The sequence below is a fragment of the Miscanthus floridulus genome, chromosome 8 (genome assembly GCF_019320115.1).
Source record: "Miscanthus floridulus cultivar M001 chromosome 8, ASM1932011v1, whole genome shotgun sequence".
NCBI classification, from domain to species: domain Eukaryota; kingdom Viridiplantae; phylum Streptophyta; class Magnoliopsida; order Poales; family Poaceae; genus Miscanthus; species Miscanthus floridulus.
Genome location: NC_089587.1, coordinates 182,717,324 through 182,738,581, shown reverse-complemented (window position 1 = coordinate 182,738,581; position 21,258 = coordinate 182,717,324). Strand labels below are relative to the sequence as shown.

At 42.6% G+C, this 21,258-nt stretch overlaps 1 protein-coding gene and 1 long non-coding RNA gene across 2 annotated transcripts; one reads left to right on the top strand and one right to left on the bottom strand.

Annotated features, from left to right (window-relative positions):
• Window positions 1-1,095: 1,095 nt before the first annotated feature.
• On the bottom strand, window positions 1,096-4,777 carry LOC136474214 (uncharacterized). Its single transcript, XR_010762874.1, has 3 exons — window positions 4,709-4,777; window positions 4,450-4,621; window positions 1,096-3,355 (listed from the first exon to the last, which is right to left on the bottom strand). It is a non-coding gene; the product is annotated as an uncharacterized lncRNA (long non-coding RNA).
• A 2,189-nt stretch (window positions 4,778-6,966) lies between these two features.
• LOC136477687 (histone-lysine N-methyltransferase ASHR3-like) lies at window positions 6,967-20,336 on the top strand. Its single transcript, XM_066475930.1, has 11 exons — window positions 6,967-7,507; window positions 8,828-8,974; window positions 9,284-9,445; window positions 10,269-10,295; window positions 10,595-10,712; window positions 10,844-10,940; window positions 12,140-12,233; window positions 16,560-16,638; window positions 17,613-17,784; window positions 17,860-17,940; window positions 19,712-20,336. Exons 1-11 carry the CDS (start codon window positions 7,094-7,096, stop codon window positions 20,055-20,057), a joined length of 1,737 nt encoding a protein of 578 aa, XP_066332027.1. The 5' UTR covers window positions 6,967-7,093; the 3' UTR covers window positions 20,058-20,336.
• Window positions 20,337-21,258: the final 922 nt, after the last annotated feature.

Genomic DNA, 21,258 nt, shown 5'->3' with positions numbered 1-21,258 from the left:
TACCAAATAGAATATTTTCTTATAACCCTACCCCTCTAGAGTATATAAGGAGGGGCAGGGGTCCCCTAGTGGACATCCTGATACGAATCCTAGGCTTAGCCTAAGGCATCCGATCTCTCATAATACAATCCACAAAGACATAGGACGTAGGTTATTACATCAAGCTGATGGTTTGAACCTGTCTAATCGCTGTCTCTTGCGTTCTGTGTCACCATCTAATTCCCTCACGCGCACCTCCACCGATTCATCTACTACCGTAGGTATACCCCCGGTAGACTGTCAGACGTATTTCGTCGACACCTTTCCTTAGGGCTCTTTTGGAAGCAAGGGAGAGCAAAACCCAAGGATAAAAAACCTCTCACTGAGAACTAGAATGATAATTAGAATGATATCCCCATGGATTATTCAGCCAGAGAAAAGTCTCGGATCCCGGAGAGATTGGAGTTTCCAAATTAGGCCTCAGCGACGCGCCCAAGGCGGTAATAGCCCCGAGTTCATCCGCTTCCGTCCATTACCATGATTGGTTGTTTCAGTTACCGCGATAATTGTTTTGGTCGGCTGGTATTGCTACCTGCAATTTCCACTTGACCGAAACGGTTCGTCTCCGTGTGGTGGCGTGGTGGTGGCAGGGGTTTGGAAACTAATACCCTGTTCGCTTAATCATTTCTGTGGCTCATAAGCCAACTGATGCTGTTTTATTACGAGAGAAAAACACTATATCATGGCTGATAAGCATGACTGATATGATCAAGCGAACATGGTGTGAGATTGTGAAGCAGATTTATTTCTGATGTGTTGTTCCTACACAGCAGGGATATCGAAGCAAAATCGTTGCTTCATTTGGTTATGTGTTGCTGTGGGCAAGATGAACAAAGGAAACTCCACAACAGTTTGGCAACAAGCAATCTAAGTATGACAAAAGTATGTGCATTGCTCTAGTGGAAAACCATGTGACACTTCGGACAGCTTGTGGCCAAACTTTTAGGGCGGCCTCAATGGCTGTCGACTTCGATAGCTGCACACGGATCTTACCCAACTAGTCCATCACGCGCGCCATCGCGCGCGTCTGCAAGGTAGGAAAGGAGATAAAGGGGAATTTTTAGCACCCGATTGATGTAATTATTTTCTAAACAAAGATAGCTCCACTGCAATGTGGCTGCAGGTAATATACATAACCAACAACTTGTACCATCACTAACTACAAAGAACATCTAAAATATCCAAGCAATAATCTTGACCGCAGCTGCAGTTAAAGGGGAATTTTTAGCACCCGATTGATGTAATTATTTTCTAAACAAAGATAGCTCCACTGCAATGTGGCTGCAGGTAATATACATAACCAACAGCATGTACCATCGCTAACTACAAAGAACATCTCAAATATCCAAGCAATAATCTTGACCGAAGCTGCAGTAGATGGATACTAAATTGCAAGAGGTAGATGGCAACTCACATCAGTGATGAACACATAAATAATTCTGAAGCAAACAATGAGGTAGATGGCACTACTGCTGTCTCACCAGGGCATTTATTGATTTACCCCCATATCAAGTGCCGATGCAACTGGCAAAAATAAAAATAAAATACATACCGATGGAATCGGTATATAGGTATACCAAATCGACAAACCAAGTATCAGATCTTACCAATAAGATGGTTGTAGGGACCGTCGGGTAGCGGCGTGAGCGAGGACGGCCAGCCATAGGGCATGTGACGGCATCATAGGCGAGGGCAGCCAGCTCTACGGCTCGTCGCGGCGTGGGGAGTGATGTCGGCCAACCCTAGGGCTTGGCGAGGAATACCTATAGATTTGTTCCTCCTTAGTTTGTAATCCATTTCACAAAACACACCTTTCTTGCTTTTGAATATTCAAAACAGTAACAAAAACTAAAGCCCTGGATAACATAATAATAGGAATGGTACCATAGCACTATGAAAACACACCTTTCCTTTGAAGAAGCTAGAATATGTATAAAATACAGAATCCACTCAGGAGGCACCTGACTATGTTTGAAGGACATAAATAAACCTTAAATTAGCAAAACTTAGATGATATTAGGTAGCAGTCATCTGTACGTTTGTGAAATATAAAATTAGCGCACAACCTTGTAGGTTGGTGGGATGGGGGCATATTTGGCATCCAAAGCAAAACTATTAGATTCAGTTTGTTTTTCATTCTCATGAAAAAAGGAGATATACCATAGAGCTATATGTCAGTAGTAGTTTTGAGTAGATATGATGTGCTGACATGGCATCAGCTAGTATTTGACAATTCATGACTACTATGTAAATAAAGAATGTAAATGTATGTCCATGTGGTCAGAACACCACCAAAAAAAAATTCTTGGGTGGAGATGTAAGGCGCAAGGAATACAGATCACAATCAAGGGGAAAGATACGACCAATGTGATTCAACAAAAGGTTGGAAGCCATTAAGATTTAAGGAAATATGACCAGGGCGGGACAGGGCAATAAAAGAAATCATGAGTTTGAATGACCACTAAGAATATAATACCTTCTCACTGCATTCATTCAGAACATCACCATGTCCATGTGGAATTTGAGGTCATCTTGCAAAATAGAGTAGAAAGTAGCAGTGTAGATTTGTTCCTACACTTGAGCTCTACTTGGAGTAGGAGGTATGTGACCATAGGCCTACAATGCATCTGTATTGTAAATCCCTATGCGCGCACGAACTTTTCACAGAAATTTGTACTTGCGTTGTAAAAGGAATATAAAAAAACTATGCTGAAAGAAAGGAAATGATATGACCATTTTAGCTTTATATTTGAGAGTAAAAAATGCATGTTCTTTTCATTTATAAAATGAAGCTGAAATCTGCAATAGAAAGTTAAGACCACTCTGCTAATCTGTAGGTGAAAGAAAAGTTTACTCACTGAACACTTTGGCAGTCCCAATATGACATACACAGAAATTTGTACCTGCGTTGTAAGCTAAATATCAAGAAACTATGCTGAAAGAAAGGAAATGATATGACCATTTTACCTTTTTTTACAGTAAAAAAATGCATGTTCTTTTCATTTATAAAATGAAGCTGAAATCTGCAATAGGAAGTTAAGACCATTCTGATAATCTGTAGGTGAAAGAAAAGTTTACTCACTGAACACTTTGGCAGTCCCACTACGACATACACATAAATTTAATTATTGACGATAAGGGAAATGGAAAACCGATAACTAATCACGTTGTGTAGTGTGGCGCAGGAAATGTGCGCTATATATTGTAATATAAAGCAACTGAATATGCAGACAAAAAATAAACGCAAAGGAAACCTTTTATAGAATTAGCTCCAAGAAATTAGGTCTTACCTCAAACCTCAACAAAGAGCACTTGCCTATCAATTTGGAAAAATTTCATAACAAAATTATAGATATGTGTAAAGTAGAAGACTCAGACATAAATTTGAAGGAAAGAAAGAAAACCATGTCATCTGCTCTAAGCATTGACCTATCTAAAAATATCTTAACTTATTGAAAACATCATAATCAAAAGTCAAAACCTGATATTGGGGAACATATTTGAATAATGGTTCTAGCAGGACATGGTGCGAACTCGTAATGCCTCACGTTGTATGGAGCATTTTTCAGTTAGACATGTTATGGACAACTATAAAAATTTGTCAAACCTACAGGAGGTTGGTTTCAGAATATCATTGTGATTGCTAAATCTTTGAGACCAACAGGAATCTTCTTCGTATGCCATACATGTGTTTGAAACCACACTTGTGAATTTGAAAGAGATATTCAAGGGAGGACTGGAAAAGAAAAGGGATGTTAACTTACCAATTATTAAGGAATACGATAATTTTTTTTATCTGAACCAAGAAACCCTCAAATAGAAATTTGCAGAAACAAATCTTATCATAGAGAGTTGTGTGGTGCTAGTTGCTGCAGCCGGTGAAGGCAGCTGGGCTACGGAGCGGCAACACGCTGACATAGCACAGAGCTTCTGTCACTAGTGAGAATGTTGGGAAAAAAATTAATAACAACACTAATAAATTTCATAACAAAATTATAGATATGTGTAAAGTAGAAGACTCAGACATAAATTTGAAGGAAAGAAAGAAAACCATGTCATCTGCTCTAAGCACTGACCTATCTAAAATATCTTAACTTATTGAAAACATCATAATCAAAAGTTGAAACCTGATATTGGGGAACATATTTGAATAATGGTTCTAGCAGGACATGGTGCGAAGTCTTAATGCCTCACGTTGTATGGAGCATTTCTCATTTAGACATGTTATGGACAACTATAAAAATTTGTCAAACCTACAGGAGGTTGGTTTCAGAATATCATTGTGATTACCAAATCTTTGGAACCAACAGGAATCTTCTTCGTATGGCATACATGTGTTTGAAACCACACCTGTGAATTTGAAAGAGATATTCAAGGGAGAACTGGAAAAGAAAAGGGATGTGAACTTACCAATTATTAAGGAACATGATCAATTTTTTTATCTGAACCATGAAACCCTCAAATGGAAATTTGCAGAAACAAATCTTGTCATAGAGAGGTCTGTGCTGCCAGTTGCTGTAGCCGGTGAAGGCATCTGGGCTACGGAGCGGCAACACGCTGACATAGCGCAGAGCCTCTTTCACTGGTGAGAATGTTGGGAAAAAAATTAATAACAACACTGATGAGGTAGCTGGCGTCTTCTCAAAAAAAAGTAGCACAGATGGCATACCAAGGGGCCACAAAGATGCTGAGCAGCTTACAAAAAATCCAACAGCATGTCACCTTAGAGCCTGAAGAGGAAAAGATACTGGACTAAGAAAAATGGGACTTGACATGGTAAAATTTTGTTGCCAAGCATGGAACATCCGAGTCAATACCTGGCGAAGACCTAGATCAGTGCCAAACCCAGATTAGTGCCAATCTAAAAAAGATATAAAAAAGGTGGAAATTCCCACAATTTCTGCTTCCCAAACCCCACGCACACACCTGAATAGAGCACCACACATGTTCTCCTTGCAACAAAAGGAACGAATGTATTGATATGTTCATCAGTGCATGATAGATAGAGAGATGGGGACGGAGATCAGGAGGAAGCACCTGTCTTCTTGTCTCTTCTTGTACGAATGGAACGAATCCATCAAACACTAGCGTAGCTCAGAAGAGAGGGAGCAGTTCGTGTTGCAGTGGCGGACGTGAAAGCCCATGGAGTTAGGGTTTCGTGGAGCACACGCGAACCGGCGGGAGCAGCCAGCGCCGTGGGGCAGGCACGAAGGCGGGCACCGCCGGTGGTTGCTGGCACCGCGCCGTGGCGGTGGAGGGCTCAGGCAGCGCATCGCGCGGTGAGGCGGCGGCGCCGAGACCCGAGAGGCATGCGGCGACGCCGGGAGACAGGGAGAGGGAGAGGGAGAGGGAGAAGGAGGGAGGAAGGGGCGACGGCGACGGGAGCGGTGGAGGCGGCACGGTGTGGGAGGGCGTCGCGGTCAAGAAGGAGAAAGAGCTATCGGGAATGTTTTGGTAGAGGGGTTCTGCACTGTAGCGTTGGGCGAAGTCAATACCGATCGTCGATTGCAGAATCGGACGGCCGAAGGATTTCAGACGATGTGGACACCCTGGGTGGCGGCCGAGGCTCGCCGGCTTAACGATAGTAAACGAGAAAAAGAGAGATTAAGGCCCCGTTTGGCACGGCTCGCAGCGGCTCCGACTTATATGACAAAATCACTGTAGCAACACTGTAGCAAAAAGGCGGTTTTCTCTCTCTTACTTTTCTGTCTCACTGTAGTACGCGCACTGTAGCAAGCGGGGGGGAAGCCAGAAAAACCGGCTTCTCCGGCTTCGGTGAACAGTGCCGATGTCAGTGAGAGTGGAGGAGAGGAGAGAGAAAACCGGCTTTTGCTACAGTGTTGCTACAGTATTTTGTCAGAAAAAACCGGAGCCGCCGCAAGCCGTGCCAAACGGGGCCTAACTAAAACCACCGCGCTATCGACTCTTCAATATTCTATCTCACACGACTCACGGAACGTTTTGTGTCTTTGACATATGCACCATACTCTGAGCACTCCACAGCTTTATCTTTTTTAATTATTTTAAGCCTCCACGTCAGCCAGCTATTTGTGCATGACGCCCTTATAGCTTTGGACAATAATAATATTGACTTTAATAGTAAGGGATTGTGAGGAATCCAAAAGGCAACTTTATAATCGTGATTGCGGGAGTAACTAGTCTAGTGATAGGATCCAGTTATTTCCATTCAAAACGTTTTAGTTACCAGGGCTCTAATGCCTGCTTGAACTACTTCAGCGGTATTTTCAGCGAACAAATAATGTTTTTTTATTACAACAAAGTGTAAAATCTTGTAGTTTTTGAAATATATTCTGAAAAACGCATGTACACATGGACTTAAAGAAACTTGTGAAGTTTCAATTTGTCGTCTGATCGGTGGTCTTACGACTAGCCTTGAATGTAGCGGCCGTGGAGCTCCGGCGAGATCCTAACGCGCACGTGGCCTCCCCCTCCTCCCCCTTTCCACCTCCCGCCGCCACCATGGCCATGGACGCCCTTGCCCCAACCTGACTCGACCACCTTCGCCTCCGTTGGAAACCTGACGACCGCTGTTCTCATTGCTTGGCCAGCCTGCCTTCTCGGAGCCCCCACTTTTAAGGCCGCTGGATTTAGAAAAGAAGAGAGGAGGGTGGACATGAAGGGCTTGTTTGGCACGGCTCCTCCTGAGGGGCTCCTCCGGAGGAGCCGGAGCCGTTTTGGAGGAGCCACAAATTGTGGTTCCTTTAAAACGGCTCCGGCTCCTCTGTTTTTTACTTAAAAACGGCTGCTCCAAGAAAATATTTGGCAGGGCTTCTCTGGAGGAGCCGGAGCCGGAGCCGGAGCCGGAGAGGAGCCCTGCCAAACATGCTCGAAGAAGAGAAAAATCGAGCGTTGGATTGCTAAACATTGTCGTATAGCTTTCTCACGTGAAAAATATAACAATTCGGAAAGGTCATTTCTTTCGCAGCTTCGCCCTCCCCAGTCCCCGGTTCACGTCTTCGTTCCATTTCCACGTTTCCGACCAGCCCCAATGCCCTCCAAACCCTAGTCCACAGCCCCTGTCCCCTGAGCGGCCATGCAGGATCTGAGCACCGGCTACCTCCCTCCCTTCCCTGGACTCTCCCTCGACGCGGATGCTGCCGCCGCCGCCTCGGCCGATGCGGCGCCCGCGTACGCGTCTTCGTCCGCCACTGTTGGCGGCGGCGGCGACGACCTCATTATCCCAGCGGAATGCCGGTGGAGGGGCCGTGTCCGCACCTTCGACATGGCGGGCGCGGGCGAGGGCGCTGTGACCGCTTGCCCCGCCGCGCGGCGCGGCGGTGGGAAGAACCTGTCCCTGATTCCGTCACCCGAGCCGACTCGGACGCAGGCTTCAGCATCGGCTCCGACGCTCGAGGAACGCGTGAGCGAGTGGGCGGCTAAGAAGGCAGCGGCCGGTGTTCCGGCTCACCAGTGCGTGCTGCCTTTCCTCACCGGGGCGCCAAGGGCGGTAAGGATTTTGGCTCGAAGTGCTTCGCGTTGATGACCAATGTCTGCTTTCCTTACTTCGAATTCCCGTTTAACTCGACTCTTATGTCTGGGCGGATCAAGCAAAATGCAGCTGGTAATGAGTTTGTGCAATTCAGGTCGATCCGGGAAATTCTTTAGCATTGTGGCAACAACTGTACCTGCACTTGAGCTATGAGTATAGGAACTCATCATGTGTGTTCGTTGCACATTTCACTCCCATTAATCACTTATTTTGAGACTTAAGACACTATGTACAGTTTGCAATCATTTTTTTCTTCTTTACCTTGGATGGTGGCAATACTTTTAATTATCTACATTAGGCACATGAAAATAGTGCTAGTATATTTGTCATTAAAATGCTATAATATTTATTTATTTTTAATAGATTTACATCTTTGTCAGGATGATATCTATTGCTCTGTTTCCTCCAAGAGTTTTAATTAAAAGTATTAGCGAGGGACTAGGGAGTAGAAACCATGTGGGTTAACATTGCCTATCTGCCTTTAGTCCGAAGCAAGCTGGGGTTGGCTAAATATGGAACCCAATGATAGCCAAAAAAATAGAAGATATGTTGTTTACCAGGGTTCTAGTGTCCCCACCAGCAAAAATACTACTATTGCAAAATGTTATGATTTTTGAATATATTCTAAAAACTCATGTGCATAGTACATGGAGTTAAAGAAACTTGAAATAACTTCAATTTCAAATTAATATTTAGCTGGCTAACAGTTAACTTATTTCTATATGTAGTACATACATGATTTATTTTGTAAGATCCAACATACTTAATCTGTTAACGGAAACGATCCCCTTGATACAAAGTATGCAACCATTTTATAAAGTTTTTCACCTTTGAATTGCTTTGTCTCCATTCCATAACTTTAAAACTCATTGTCCTTGGTACTTGTCTATCAGTTAAAATTTGAAGCTGCTGTTAATCATGAAGTTGTTCTGCTGTCACAAATATAGGTTGTTTAGGACATTGGTACTATCTATACTGTGAAACTTTGACTGTCAATTTATATTAAAATTTGATACACAACATAAACGCGATTGTATGTATGAAAGTACCTTTCATGATGAATCTACTGGCATCAATCTTACTTTGTTAATCTATCTAATTTTTATTATATTGATGGTTAAAGTGAAAATTTTGATTATTAGGAATCCTAAAATGACTATAACTGTTATCAGTGTTAGTAATTAGTCTTGTTTGTTGACTTAGGAAGTTAGGAACTTAGGATCCAGTTTTTCCCCCTTTCATCTGCTTAGCATCTAATACCTTCTTCATTTGTGAAAGGTCGAATGCCGTTTATGCTCCAAGATTATTTATGCTGGAGAAGAAATAAAATGTTCAGTTAAGAAATGTCCACTGATGTTCCATCTCAACTGTGTTGTGAAAGATACTTCAAACTTCACTGCTGAAAGCTTCAGGTGCCCTCAACATGTAAGTGTTGGAATTAATTTATTTTCTTGAGATGAGAAAAAGTAAATTGATTAGTGGATGCTACACAATTGCAAGATTTAATGGTCCGAAGGTAAGGAATGCATAGTCCATTGTAAATATCATAACCGTGACAAGAATAGAGATTTTTCTGCAATAAACTTGGGGTCTGATATTGCAGGCATGAAAATTTGTTTAGGATACAAACCTGTATTTTGTTTTTCAGGTCATGTTGTATTTCAGTTCCTGTGCTTGGACTGGTTCCATTGCTTGATCATTAAGGACATCATTTAACTTTCTGTCTCCCATTAGGGGTGTATGGTTTGTAAGCAAAAGATGTTCTTTTGGCGCTGCGGACGTTGTACAGTTGCAGCACATACGAAATGTGCACCATGGCCAGTGGTTCATCTAAAAGATAATCAAGGAAGTGCAATTTGCTGGAGGCATACTTCTGATTGGCTGCTGCAAAATGAGGTCTATCCGTTTTCCCTTAAAATTGGTCACTTCATGTTGTCATTATATGAAATAGGTAATAAGAGCTTATCTAGTTTAATTTAATAAATAGACAAGTAGGGAACTCTCTAGTATAAGTACTAAAAAGATCATATGCATCTGGTCATTGTCTTTTTTTATGCCCAGTGCGGATTCCTCCATTAATTTCAACTACTCCCTCTGTCCCAAAATAGAAGTCGTTCTCGCTTCTCGAGAAGTCAACTTTTTTTTAACTTTGACCAATTATATATAAAAGAATATTAATATTTATTTTATATAATTAGTATCATTAGATAGATAGTTGAATATACTTTGGTAATAAACTTATTTGGAGATATAAATGTTGCAAGCATTTTCTACAAACTTAGCCAAAGTTAAGAAAGTTTGACCTGCACGCATCCCATGACGACAGCGGCGGAGCGTGAAGCTAAATAAAGAAGGGGCCAGCTACAACTCTCACATACACTTCAGCTGGAGCGTCGCTAGCTCATCTTACTTCTACACGTCTGACACAGGACCTGCAGTGGCCAGCGCATGGAGGAGGGGGGGGGGGGGGGGGGGGGGGCAAGCACCCAGCTTCGCCTCCACTGCCCTCCGCCAGTGCATAACGACTTTCTTTCTGGGACGGAAGGAGTATCTTTTTGTTTCATCTTTAGATCTTTGGAAGATTAATACTTAATAAGAATAAGTTATCTCTGAGGTTTAGCTAGGACAATTTTATTACAATGCATCCCACACGCCCTTTTGTTAATATTTTTGTAATGGTTGAGGTGCCTGACAGGAATACTTTGTTTGTTGGTGACAGAATGCTGACTTTACCAACAGTATAGAGGTGAGTGCATGCGTGACACAATTGTACCTTTGCTATCTTTTCTTATATGATATTTCATGTGACATAATTCATGGGCTATTTTTTACTTAGCTAATCTGAAGTACTTAGTGACTAGAATGGAATGCTTGGTAAAATAAATATTTGATGAGGAACATGGTTAAGTTTCTGATGATGTAAAGCCTCAGGAAAAAGAAATTCATTGACTTGTCTTCCTTTGTCTAGTATCACTGTCTCATCCAGATGAAGTACATTTCCTTCGTGGTTTATATTGATGGCTACACTACATGTTTATTTTATAGGAAGTGTTCTGCCGGCTACCTCTTCCATATGTTAACGAAGACTTCAATATTGAGTCAACCATTGAGGAATATGCTGAGGCTGTTTACAAGCCACCCCCCTATACATCTATCAGGCGGAGTATCCTAAAGCATAACGTTTTACTAAATGATTTCTATGTTTCTGCAGCTGTGTAGTTAGATTAGCCTTGTGTTTGTCTGCTTTTCATTCCAATATAAGTACATCATGGTTATTTCCTTAATTTGTAAAAGATGTATATCTGATAAAAAAGAAGCACACTGGTGTTCGTGTGGATATTGGGTGCACAAACTGCAGGGCTGATTCTACTTGCAAAGAATGTGAATGCAGGTGTTCTTTCTTACTCTGTTGAAACATGCCAAAGACATGTGAATATTGTGCAAAACTATGCGAACGGGCCTCTAGCTGAGTTTGTTAGGTGGCTCTAGTAGGCTAGTACCACTCCTCAGGTCCTGGGTCGACTCCTTGTGACGAATTTCAGGCTGGGGTTGTAAAATCCCCTCGTTTGTCGCACGCCAAAGCACAGGTCTTAAGTTCCAGCCTAGGTTGTGGTTCTCAAATGTGCTACGATGCCGCTGTGTATGGCAGGGGTTTGGGGGGGGGGGGGGGGGTCTCGACCTGCGTGAGAAGGCCGTCTTCTTAGCAAAATGGCCGAGGGTTAGCCCCCACAGGTCAATTCTTTTTTTCTGTTGTGCAAAACTGTCTTTTAAATGTGGAACTGAATCATATTAGCAAAGAGAAAGCATAAACATGTGCCATCTTTTTTATATCAACACTACAGTGCTACAGAGCTGAATTGAATTAAATATGTAGTATATACTGTTGTTTTTCCCATAAAGTGCACTTATATCGTTTAGGTATTGGGTTGCAAGAAACTTGCACAAAATCCACATGTCACTTCTAATATACTGTTACTGTATGCTGGTTGGTACCTTGTGTTTTGTGGGAAGTCTTGGCATATAAACTGTTTAAATGATAGCACTTTAGAGCATGCTCACTCCCATGTGCCATGCTATTAAGACTATGCTAAGGCGGTTTGGAACATATGATTATCACTGGAGGATGAGGATTTTCCATACCATATAAATGAGCACTATTTGAGCGTTTGAAACATCATAGTCACTAAAAGAATTTCACTAGATATGGTTCCTTTCTCCTCGATTTTGGAGGTATTCAACAATAATCTGAACCTTCATTCCGACATCGTTTACCATCTTACTGATTTAAGATCACGGCAATATATCCTGCTACCCACAATTTCTGTGTGGTTTTAACCCCATGGTTTTCACTTCACTTGGACTACTATAGTATTCTTGGGCCTAAGTTTAAACGTTTGAATACAGTGCCATATTAGCTGAACAGTGACGCTGCTAGTTGTGCATATTATGGATGCTTGCACTCATGTATTGCTAATATTTGATGAAGAAGTTAGCATAATCCTTTCTAAAGTTATGTATGATGTATATAGAATCCATACATGTTTACTTTCCTCCAACATGATTGTTTAAATTTATTTTTTGACTTATCAGGGGTCTTTCTACGAGTTGTTCCAAGAATTGTCGCTGCTCAGATCTATGTAAAAACAGGCCATTCCGCAAGGATAAGAAAATTAAAATTGTGAAGGTAGCTTTCTTGTCAATGATGTTCTTACTTGATTTTTCTAGGAACTTATGTGCGCCAATGTATTCACTCCTTATTTTCTTTATGCGCATAATAGTGTTGCATGTTTTGATGTTACTTACAGTTTCCAAAATTTTCAAGTTGTAAGTTATTTCTTTCTAAAGACTCAAGAGTTTATGCATTGTTGTGTAATGTTTGAAACACTAATTTAAAAGGTCATATGCTGTGTTACCGTTACCTTAGGTATCAGGCTCCTAGCTAGTGCAAGATCCAATATATATTTTAAACATTGCTCAATGCATCAACCCCTTAAGATTAAGTACAAAATTCCCTCATCTAACATGGTCTAAGGTTTCTTATTTTTTCTTACACCAACATGAGAGCTGCCCATCACTATATTAAGGAGAAAGAAAGTACAAAACAGACTGACAAAGCAAAACGCAAACCATACGCACTATAAAGAAAACAACATACTCCAATGAGAAAGAAAGCCATATGAGGAATTTCCCCCGTTGAGGCACCCAAGATTTCCACAACCTGTCCTGTTCAAATCCTATGCATCCATGGAGAATAAGCCTAGCAGTCTAGACATGTCCCCTTCACCTCCTAGCGCTGCTCCACCTCGCCATCTCATCATAAGGTCCCACATCTGCTCCACCTCGCCATCTCGTCATAGGGTGTGGATGGTGTTGTTAATGGTGCGAAGTATACTCTCAACGAGAGGTGTAGGGGCAAGAAAGGCGAAGCAAAATGCCGCGACTGGACAAGAAGTCAGACATGGCGTTATTGACAAACTCAGTGCCATTGTCTGCCTGAAAGCACTTGGGAACAGAGCCAAAGCAACAAAATCAACTAGGTGACCATGGACTTCGGATTTTTGACGATGCGGAAAGGTCCAACAAAAATGATTGAAATCATCTAGCATGACCAAATAATACTTACAGCCATAATTACTCAAAACCGGAGAAGTCCAGACAACGCAATGAACAATTTCAAAGGGCATCGATGTGGTGGAGGAAGCACGAGTAAAGGGCAGGTGTGTGTGTTTGCCTAGCTGACATGCATGACACAGAGTTATCTGGCTTATTGCAGGATATAGTCGACATATTCTGTAGGGTGTGGACAGCATTAGGACTAGGATGGCCGAGGCGGCGATTCCACAAGGTTGTCGACAAGGCAAGGTTGGCATGGGCAGCAGCGAGGCCAGGCATAGTTGGGAAAGTGTATAGGTCACCATCGCTGTTGCAGCGATGGATCACTTGCCCAGTGTGGAGGTTTTTAATGGAGAAGCCTAGAGCATCAAACTCGACAAAACAATGGTTGTCGCGGATGAATTGACGAACCGAAAAGAGGTTGTGCACTAGAGCAGGGGCAACGAGAATGTTGTTAAGAGAAAAGGAAGCGTTGGCTGTGGGAAGTGTGGAAGTGCCACGACCAAGGACGGGAATGGATTGGCCATTGCCCACAATTATAAAGGGAGAAGAGGGAGGGAGACGAGTGAGCAATATACCATCCGAGGAGGACATATGTGATGTAGCACCAGTGTCAAGCACCCGGAGAGGCTTTGGACGGCGTGGGGCCAACCTGCGGGGTACATAGCAGATACGAGCCTGTGCGGGTGTGAAGGCCGCAAAGAGTCTGCGGTGCCGGCCCAAGAATGTTGTGGCTGTGCCAGGCCGGGTGATGCAGCTGCTGGTGAGGCAGAGGACCAGAGGTAGGGAGCGGTCAACATTGTGGGAGATGGGTGCGACGTGCAGGGGAAGCAGACGCGCGCGGGAGACAGAGTGCTCACGGCGAGGAGAGCGGGAGCGCAGAGCACGCCGCGCGGGCGTGGAAGGGGTGCAGACCGTGCCTTGGAAGGTAAGGAAAGAGCGGGCGCGGGGGCACAACAGAGCCGCTTGTGCAGCGCGGATCGCACACAGGGGACGAGAGCGCGTGTGGGAAAGCAGGGGAGCCGTGCGGCGCAGGTGGGGTGGAGGCGCGCGGCTGAGGGGCCGCGTGCGCAAAGGACGCGAGCGGATGCGCGCAGCAACGGAGGGGAGGGAGAAGTGGCGTGTGCGAAGGAAGACGTCAGCGCCCGCTGGAGACGGCAGTGTGCAGCAGAGAACGCGGAGGAGAGGACGATCGTGCACGCAGAGAAGCAGAGGAAGAGTGGTGGGAGGGGCTAGAGCAGCGTCCAGAAGGTAACTCGGGCTTGGTGTGGTTGAGGAACGACGGCGCAGGAGAGGGGAGGTCGCGGACGAGGCCGCAAGGTGAGGTGGGCGCGCTGCCTGGGAATCGGCGGCGAGAGAGGATAGAGCAGGGGACACGCAGCCAGGGGTTGGCTGCGCTGTGGAGAGGAACTAGGGTAGAGGTAGGAAGAGAACCTGAGCGGTTGATACCAACACCTCACACCCATTAGGGAGGGGTGACTTTTATATATATAGCCACAAGGCCTTCAGTACATTTACAATTAGACCACTAGATATATACATCAGCAGTACATTTGATGTTACTTACAGTTACAGTTTCCAAAATTTTCAAGTTGTAAGTTCTTTCTTTCTCAAGACTGAAGAGTTTATGTATTGTCGCGTAATCTTTGAAACACTGATTTATTTAGGTGTTCTATTAAAAGGTCATATGCAGTGTTACCGTTATCTTAGGTACCAGGCTCTAGTGCAAGATCTAATATATTTTTTAAATATTGCTCAATGCATCAAGGTCGGGAAGTGTGGATTCAACCTCTTAAGATTAAGTACAAAAGCCCCTCATCCAACATGCTCTAAGGTTTCTTTTTTTTGTTACACCGACATGAGCGCTGCCTGTCACTATATTAAGGAGAAAGAAAGTACAAAACAGCCTGGAGAAATCCAACAAAGCAAAACACAAACCATACGCACTAAAAAGAAAACAACATACTCCAAGGAGAAAGAAAGCCATATGACGAATTTCCCCCATTGAGGCACCCAAGATTTCCACAACCTCTCCCACTGTTCAAATCCTACGCATCCATGGAGAATAAGCCTAGCAGTCCAGACACGGATTGTCCCCTTCATCTCCTAGCGCAGCTCCACCTCGGTCATAAGGTCCCACATCTGCAGGTACTGCTCAAGGACACGGATTGTGATGGTTCCCCTGAGATCCCCACTCTGCTTGGCTCACAGTGCACCCAGCAATACGCTTAGGCACCAAGCCGAATAGTCCGGTGCCAATTCCTTGATCACACCCCGTTTGGATGTTGGAATTCGGCTTGGAATTGAGGAATTGGAATTGTATATCTTCAATACCACAAGCTTGGATGTTTTAGAATTGGATCTTGGAATTTGACTCCCAATTCCACACGGTATTCTCACACCACAGAACAGCATGCTCCCAATACAGACCTATGGTGCTCGGTATTGGCTGGAATCGATGCCGCCACTAGAGAGCTCCACTCCAAGGTGACTGCTGACAGGGACCCCGTGGGTAGGCTCCCATCGCTGCTTCACCCTCTCATACGGGGGTTGCGCGGCGCGGAGGGGGTGGGGCTCGCAGCCACAGAGAGGAGCAGCGGAGGGGGGCAGGGGCAGGGGTTGCCGACACATGGTAGGGGTTGAGCCGGGGCGTGGAGGGCCTTGCTGGCTAAGAGGAAGATGAGGTATGGATCCAGTTTCTGATTCTCGAGTGGCAATTTAAAGAGACCGCGTGGAAACTGAACTGCAGTCCATTACCATTTCATCATGTCATTGATTTGGAAACTCAATTCTGCTGACCAATTCCATTGCCAACATCCAGACCGAGCGAGGGATTTTCCCAAAAGCCAATGGTCCATCCAAAATCTGTGGAGTTACCATTGCCAATTTGGTGCTGACCTAGATAGAAAGCAGAGCTGAGGACTGGTGAAAGTGGTTGCAGTAACCCCGCCTCTGCGACCTTGGCAAGGACCAAACTGATGACATCCATAACTAGAATGAAAAGCAATGGGGAAAGAGGATTGCCTTGACTCAAACCATGATGATGATCCTGGTCCTTTGGTTTCTTACCTTCTACTGCTGCCAAAGTAAACCCTGTCCATTCAAACCTGAATTTCCTTTTGTATTTATTTTTGGATGCGAAAACATGTGCCATTGATAGTGTGCTCTGTGAAATTGACCTGGCATCATATGTGGTAGAGGTCACTTGGTTCAATGAAACAAAAGAATTAGACACCTTGTACCCGCAAGTTTGCACCTCCATCTGGGCAGTAGAGCTGACCTGCTTCAGCTAGAGTGATTATTTTTCTGAGAGTTGGGTATTACTTGTGCATTTTACTTGCTCAAAGATGGCTTTAGTTTATTTTATTATGACCATAGCAACACTTTTCCTTTACAGACAAAGCGATGTGGATGGGGTGCTGTTGCGTTGGAGCCATTGGAGAGAGGTGATTTTGTAATCGAGTATGTTGGTGAAGGTAAAGCTGTTTTTCATGTTATTATTATTTTTGGAAATAGACCAGCAGAAATAGCAAGGTCTTGGTAGATGACCTTCTGCATAACATCTGTTGTGGTGGGGTCAACAGTCGCATTTTGCTTATGTTCTCTAATATGTAGTGGTCATGCTTTCTGCTTCCAACCAAATTTCTCGAACTTTCCATTATCAGCGGTCCATTCCATTAGTAAGTTAGTACTCTTGTCCAACACTTTTTAGAAGATAAGTCTCCTATAGTAGATTTTGACCTTTATTTTCTCAGTATATGGTCAATTTCTACATAATCATATCATCTGAACACGAATCTATTGATGCAGTTGACTGATTATTGGTCAAAACTTGATGCTTTCAAATAAAAAATGCCTTCCATTATTGTGCAGAGGGAGTATCATCCTTGCTAGTATGAATCCAGTAAAGCTCATGAGGATGTTCTAACACAATTTAAGTTCTTTTAGTTGTTAAATAAGCTATCATGGCTAACCTTTTATTATTCCCTTTCCGTTTATGGTTCATATTCTCTCTGGCACTGCATGGTACCATCATATTGGGAATCATTTGATCAATGGAGACATAAGTTTACTGATTTTTTTTGCCACTTTGCTTCTGATTTACGTGCTAATTTTTCTGTACGTAAGAGCATCTCCAAGAGTCTTTCTTAAACTCACTCTCTAAATCATCATTTGGAGAGCCATTTGAATAAAAATCGCTCTCTATATCTTTCCACCCTCCAACAGCTTCTCTATATGGCTCTCTATCTTTGGCTAGCGAGAAATCCGGAATAGATGATAGCAATATTTGGAGATCTAATTAGAGAAGCTGTTGGGGAGTATTTTTCACCAAAATCTCTATTCCTATCAATTAGGAAGAGTATAAAGAAACTCTTGGAGTTGCTCTAATTGTATTTCACAGTTAAGTCTCATGTACATTCTTTTCGCATCTTTTTAAACATTGTTTCAGTCATTGATGACGCGACATGTGAACAAAGGCTTTGGGATATAAGAGATCGTGGTGACAAAAACTTCTACATGTGCGAAATCAGCAAAGATTTTACAATAGATGCGACATTTAAAGGAAACCTGTCACGTTTTCTAAATCACAGTTGTGAGCCCAACTGTAAACTCGAAAAATGGTAATGATGTGTTCTTCAAAAAAAAAAAAAATTCGTTTTATAGCATGTTCCTGATTGTTTCTATGGCCTTGCCAGGCAGGTTGATGGTGAGACAAGAGTTGGTGTCTTTGCCTCACGTTCCATCAAGGTTGGAGAGCCCTTAACTTATGATTACAGGTAGTTTAAACAGTTATTTTGTTTTATTCCACTTATAAAGATTAAAGAGGCATTCATAATTAAGAAGGCTAAATGTACTTCCTCCGTTTTCATTTACTTAACAGTACCTCTTTACTGTAGCTTTTTCCTAAAGAGTTTTTAGATACTTCAAATTTTCATATCCATATGATTTGTCGTGAAGTATAATTTTTTCGTATTACATATTATGAACTATGTGAAAACATTTTGTAGAAAAAAAATGGATGGTCAATGTTGCCACAATAAATTATTGGTGACCGGTAAATGAAAAATAGAGGGAAGTGTTCTTTCAATGTCGAGAGGCTACAAGTTACTTACAAGTATACTTGGTACCAAGATGATGCCTCCCTGCAATAAGCTGATTTCAGTGACACATGAAGCTATAAGTCTGTGAATCTAGTTTGAGCAGGTGGCATCAAAATTATCAAACTAGCATCTGTGCCTGCTCGTAGTGTTATCACGTGATCAATAGTTTCCCCACCTAATACCTCAGGCCTTAGAACTATTTCTTTACCTTTTTGTGTGGTGAATCATACGTGCGAACTTTAGTACCAGAGACTACGATATCTTTTATTAACTTTCTGGAGGTTCTTTCGCTCTATGACCTGCATGCATCATGAAGTCCCTTTTTCAATGACTTGGTCATGTCAAATTTTGAATAAAGCTTACAAGCATAGGCCAGGATAAAACTAGACTTCTCTTTAGTTCAAACAGCTTTTGAACTTTTCAAAGATGCTATAGATAGTGCATTTCTTGAACACTATAGATAGCCTGTTTCATCTTATTCCAATGACACATGAAGAAATTTGTGAAATCTAGTTTGGGAAGGCATTGAAGTGATCAAACTAGCATCTGGGTTCTTCATCATGTTTTCAAGTGAGCAATAATTTGCCCATCTGAAATCTCAGGTCTTAGAACCATTTCTGTACTTTTCGTTGTGGTAAATCGCAACTCTAAACTTTAGTACCAGAGACTTTGATATCTTGTTTTATTAGCTTTCTGGAGGTTCTTTTGCTCTATGACTTGCATGCATCATGAAGCCCCTTTTGCAATGGTTTGGTCATGTGAAATTTTGAATAAAGCGTACAAACATAGGCTAGGATAGGAAGATTTGACTTCTCTTTTAGTTTAAACTGCTTTAATACTTCTCAATGATGCTATGGGTGGCCCATTTCATGTGGCTAAATGATTGTGGTAGATGTTTCAACGTTTTGTCCTTGAAATCAAGATAACTATTTGTTGGTTTCGCAAAAGGGTCTGTACCTAGTGGGTGAAGCGACCTTAGTAGCACCTCATGTCCTGGCTTTGGCCCCCGTGGGAGCGAATTTAAACAGGGCTGGGTTAAAAAACATCCATCTTTGGCTGTGTTCTTGAGTTATGCGTGTAACCAATCTGTGTCACTTTCAGCGAGATACAAATGTCTGCAGACATGTGTCCTAGGCACTCGGTGGCACATCCAGGGCAGCCAGACTTTGGGGTGTTTCTCGGCCTGTGCGCGAGAAGCTTCTTCTTGGTGCAATGCCGTGGGGGCGGTCCTTTCCCCCACAGATCGAGTTTTCTTTAACTATTTGTTGGTTTCTGGTCTCAACTGTTACTGCCTTGGGTTCGCAAACCCAGACATTGGCACACTTTTCCTCTGTTTTTGTTAGACCAGGATTATATTCGGAGGACATAGAGCATCTTTTGATACTGAACTGTGTAGATTTTATCCTCTTTACTTCGAGCACCAATAATTTGCTTGCTTTTCTGGTAGGTTTTTTCATTTTGGAGACAAAGTGAAGTACCATTGCGAGGCATTAAACTTCCAGGGATACCTGGGCAACCAAATAAAGAACCCAACTCAGAACGCTCTTGCAACTGCAGCACAAGGGAAGTTGCGTGAATGTTCTCCCACAGAACAAGGCAGCTCTGCTCCAAGATTGAAGCCAATAAATCATTTGTTACCCTGGATCAACTGTATTGAGGTCTCTTTGAACCTGAGAAGCAAAAGAAACATAAACCGGCTATGCTGGGCTGACAAGAGAAAGAGAATATCCCTCATGGCATCTCCAGCAAGCATGCGAACATCGGTGAGTGAAGGTCATGCTGCGGATATCTGATTGCCCTTCCCTTGCAGCTCCTGCAGAAAAAGCAGGCGCTCATCCTGTGTAATAATGTCATGGTACATGCATTTCTTTTGGAACAATCCTTTCACATTGCTCATCTATGCTTTTGTAACCTGCAACATCTATGCTTTTGTAACCTGCAATTGCAACATGCTTTATTCGATCTCATATGGAACTATCAGTTTGCAGTTGGTAGTTTGCAGAAACCATGTACCCAGATCTCTTCTATGCAAGTGATGCTATCATTAAGCATGACATCAGTTGCTTGTTTCATAGGAAGTTTTCTGCCGGCCACCTGCTCCATATATATATATACACCCACAGCGAGCTACGATGTTATTATTTCATTATATAAATTTGGTCAAACTTGATGTTTTAACTCTTCAAGAAAATTGGAATGGCTAGTAAATTGGGATGGAAGGAGTATTTCCCCTCTAATAAAACTAGCAGCGAAGTGAACTGTTTTTATTTGTTTCATGTTCAGGGTGAGTTTTTTTGTGCTCTTTCATTCTGAATTATAAATCGTTTTGGATTTTCTAAATACAAGTTTTTGCTAGGCATCTAAATATACACTATGAGTTTGATCGGTTGCTTATATTAATCTTAGCCTGAATTGGACTCGTATGCAGTAACCTAAGAAACATACGAGTATTTGGTTATTCTGCACAGGCAAACCGTGTAAAATTGTATTTCATTGTTTATATTGTCTTGCATGTAGTCAGTTGTGTTCTACTTAAGATCTCATGTTTTTAATAGGGTTACGAGGGATGGGAATCATTTTTTATACGTATCGGATTGTGCAAGACTGGTGGCCAAATTTGGCTACTAGCTAATGCAACATTGGACCTACTTTGAGCATTGTGCAAGCTTGCATAAAAGCTTTTATGTAGTTAACCAAACACGAGCAAACTACACTACACAAGCTTAGATATAAGCTAATAAACAACTTATAATTTAAGATGAGGTGTCTTCTTCTTATACCTGTTCGTTTCCAAAAAAAAGATGGAGGGTGTAGCTTTTTAAGAGGATACAATAGGACAGGCACAATCCACATACTCAGTGCGTGAGAAACGTGCAGCATCATCGATTCAGTCCTACCACCAGACCATGGACCCTTATGCATGATTGACTTGTTTCGTGGCTCTAGAGTTTTTTTTCCCGACAGCATCATTTTCTTGTAATCGGGCAATTCGGT